This window comes from Neopelma chrysocephalum, unplaced genomic scaffold (genome assembly GCF_003984885.1).
Source record: "Neopelma chrysocephalum unplaced genomic scaffold, ASM398488v2 Primary Assembly neopelma1_180, whole genome shotgun sequence".
NCBI classification, from domain to species: Eukaryota; Metazoa; Chordata; class Aves; order Passeriformes; family Pipridae; genus Neopelma; species Neopelma chrysocephalum.
In genome coordinates this window covers 111,147-113,768 of record NW_020897842.1, presented here as the reverse complement: position 1 = coordinate 113,768, position 2,622 = coordinate 111,147, and the positions used below count along the sequence as shown (strand labels likewise).

Sequence of the window (2,622 nt, the reverse complement as noted above, 5' to 3'; positions counted from 1 at the left end):
CCACCCCTCCATCCACCCACCCCTCCATCCACCCACCCCTCCATCCATCCACCCATCCATCCACACTGCAATCCTAGTACCCAAACTCCCTGGAAGGTCAGATTAAGAGGGCTCCAAACACCTCAGGTGCACCTACCCCTACTCAGCCCCTCTGGAGCTCACCTGAGCTTGACCCTCCCAAAGGTCAGGGGGGCATTCCCAGCCCTGCTAAAACGTGCTGGAAACCAGGACTGGCTGGGTTTTTACCCCTGGGTTACACCTGCCCTGAGACCTGAAGCACGTGGTGGTGCCTGGGGCTGAACATCTCACGCTCCATTCTCAGCTGCACCCTTTTTTTTTCAAAAATCACAAAAATTTTATAAAGGCAAATGCATTCAAGAGACAAACCAGTCCCCTTTTATTAGGGTAAAGATACAGTCATAAAAAAATATTCGAAATTTTCTAAATAACCACCTGGACTTCAGGAGTTCCTAAATGACATTAACTGATACAAGTACTGCAAGCACTACTCATAAACTCTATTTGACAAAACAAAGTAGCAGCAAAATATTCAGTTTATTTCTTTTAGCAAACAAGAAATAAGAAAAAATAACGGTGAGGTTAAAACTGTCTGAATGCCAAGAAGCATCAAGTTCAGAAGATCATAACTTGAACACCCTAAACTATTTCCTGATGAAGTCATTCATATAGTGGGTTGGTATCTGTGCCTTGAAAGAGCAGATATTTTTAGCTTTGAGAAACCTGAATTTTGAGGTCTCAAAGCCAGGCTGACAAAAATTCCCCGGAGCAGCTCCTCGTGACTGCTGGGGGCAAACTGTGACTCTGTGCACGGCTCTGTGCCTTCCCTCAGGCAGGACAAGGAGGCCTGGATCAAGGTGAAGTACGTGGAGAAGAAATTCCTGAAGAAGCTGCCGAGCGGGGAGGCTCTGGCGGAGAACGAGCGGAAGCCCCGGCGCTGGTGCGTCAAGAAGTGCCAGAGGCACAACAGCGCCACGAAAGCGCCCACAGCTCGGAGGAAGTACCGGCACGAGGCTGGGAATGCCTCCCCAGCCATGCTGTCCTCAGGTGGGAGCATCCCTGGGCTGTCCCAGTACCACCCTGGGCTGTCCCAGTACCACCCTGGGCTGTCCCAGTACCACCAGCGTGAGGCCCCGGCTCCCTCTGGGACCCACAGACCCACCCTGGGTATAACCCGAAATGCTTTTGCACGTGTTGACACGGGTTTGTAAACCCATTTCCTGACGTTTTCCATCTGCCTAAGGAGCTTCTCGTGGCTAAAGGAGGAGGTTGTTCCACTTTGTGCGTTTTCTTTTTAATAAGTCTCGAATCCTTTTATTTTTACCTGCCTGGTCTGTAAGAGAGGCCACGCTTAGGAAGGGTTCTGGCTGCTCAGGGTGCTCTGGGATGAGTAGGTTTACAGTGGATCACCCTGGGATGGTTGGTTTGCAGTGGATCACCATCCTGGGATGGTTGATTTGCAGTGGATCACCATCCTGGGATGGTTGATTTGCAGTGGATCAGCACCCTGGGATGAGTAGGTTTGCAGTGGATCACCACCCTGGGATGGTTGGTTTGCAGTGGATCACCCTGGGATGAGTAGGTTTGCAGTGGATCAGCCCCCTGGGATGAGTAGTTTGCAGTGGATCACCCTGGGATGGTTGGTTTGCAGTGGATCACCCTGGGATGGTTGGTTTTTGCAGTGGATCACCCTGGGATGGTTGGTTTGCAGTGGGTCAGCCCCATGGGATGGTTGGTTTGCAGTGGATCACCCAATTTGGTCAGCAGTGTGTGATATTTTGGTGTAGGGGGGCACGATTCTGGCGCTGGACACACCTGGCCGTGCTCAGCCCGTGCAAATACAGCTGTAGAACTGGCTCTCACTTGCATGCTGTTAACTGGAAATCCCAAAATGTGTCTCTGTGTGGAACAGCAGCCACCCTGGAGAGGAAGTTCCGCCGAGATTCCCTGTTCTGCCCCGACGAGCTGGATTCCCTCTTCTCCTACTTCGACACCGGTGCCGGCTCCGGCCCTCGCAGTAAGTGCACAGCAAGTGTCCCTGCTCTGGCAGCTCTTCCAGGGCCTGGGCACTGCCCACACCCCAGGCCAGGCCTTGCCCTTACAGCAGAGGGTGAATATTTGGCAGTGATGAGGAGTTACTTGCACAAACTCCGGCCCGTTGCTCTTTAATTGCACCGATTTTAATCCACTCTCCAGTCAGTCCCTGATGTTTGCATTCTGGTGGATGGGATTTTTTTTTTGTTCCCGACATCTTTTACTCCCAGGCTGTGTGTTCCACTGGCTTTTATTTTTCTGGTTTTCATTTTTTCTTTTTTTTTCCCCATTTTTTCTTTTTTTCATTTTTTAAAAATTTTTTTAATTTTTTACAGTTTTTAATTTTTTTTCATTTTTCTTTATTTCCTCTCCTTCCTCTCCTTCCTCTCCTTCCTCTCCTTCCTCTCCTTCCTCTCCTTCCTCTCCTTCCTCTCCTTCCTCTCCTTCCTCTCCTTCCTCTCCTTCCTCTCCTTCCTCTCCTTCCTCTCCTTCCTTTTCCATTTTTCCATTTTCTTCCATTTTTCCATTTTTCTTCCATTCCATTTTTTTTCCATTTTTCCCCATTTTTCT

At 49.7% G+C, this 2,622-nt stretch overlaps 1 protein-coding gene across 4 annotated transcripts in view; it reads left to right on the top strand.

Moving 5' to 3' along the window:
* The window catches only part of ACAP3 (ArfGAP with coiled-coil, ankyrin repeat and PH domains 3), a 73,769-nt gene that overhangs the window by 65,191 nt on the left and 5,956 nt on the right, over positions 1-2,622 (top strand). For 3 of the 4 annotated variants that reach the window (XM_027702072.1, XM_027702071.1, XM_027702069.1), the window contains exons 18-19: positions 851-1,065; positions 1,931-2,035. In XM_027702072.1, coding sequence (XP_027557873.1) covers positions 851-1,065; positions 1,931-2,035 — 320 coding nt within the window. The remainder of the gene's footprint in view (positions 1-850; positions 1,066-1,930; positions 2,036-2,622) is intronic. The other variant, XM_027702070.1, reaches the window with a different exon arrangement.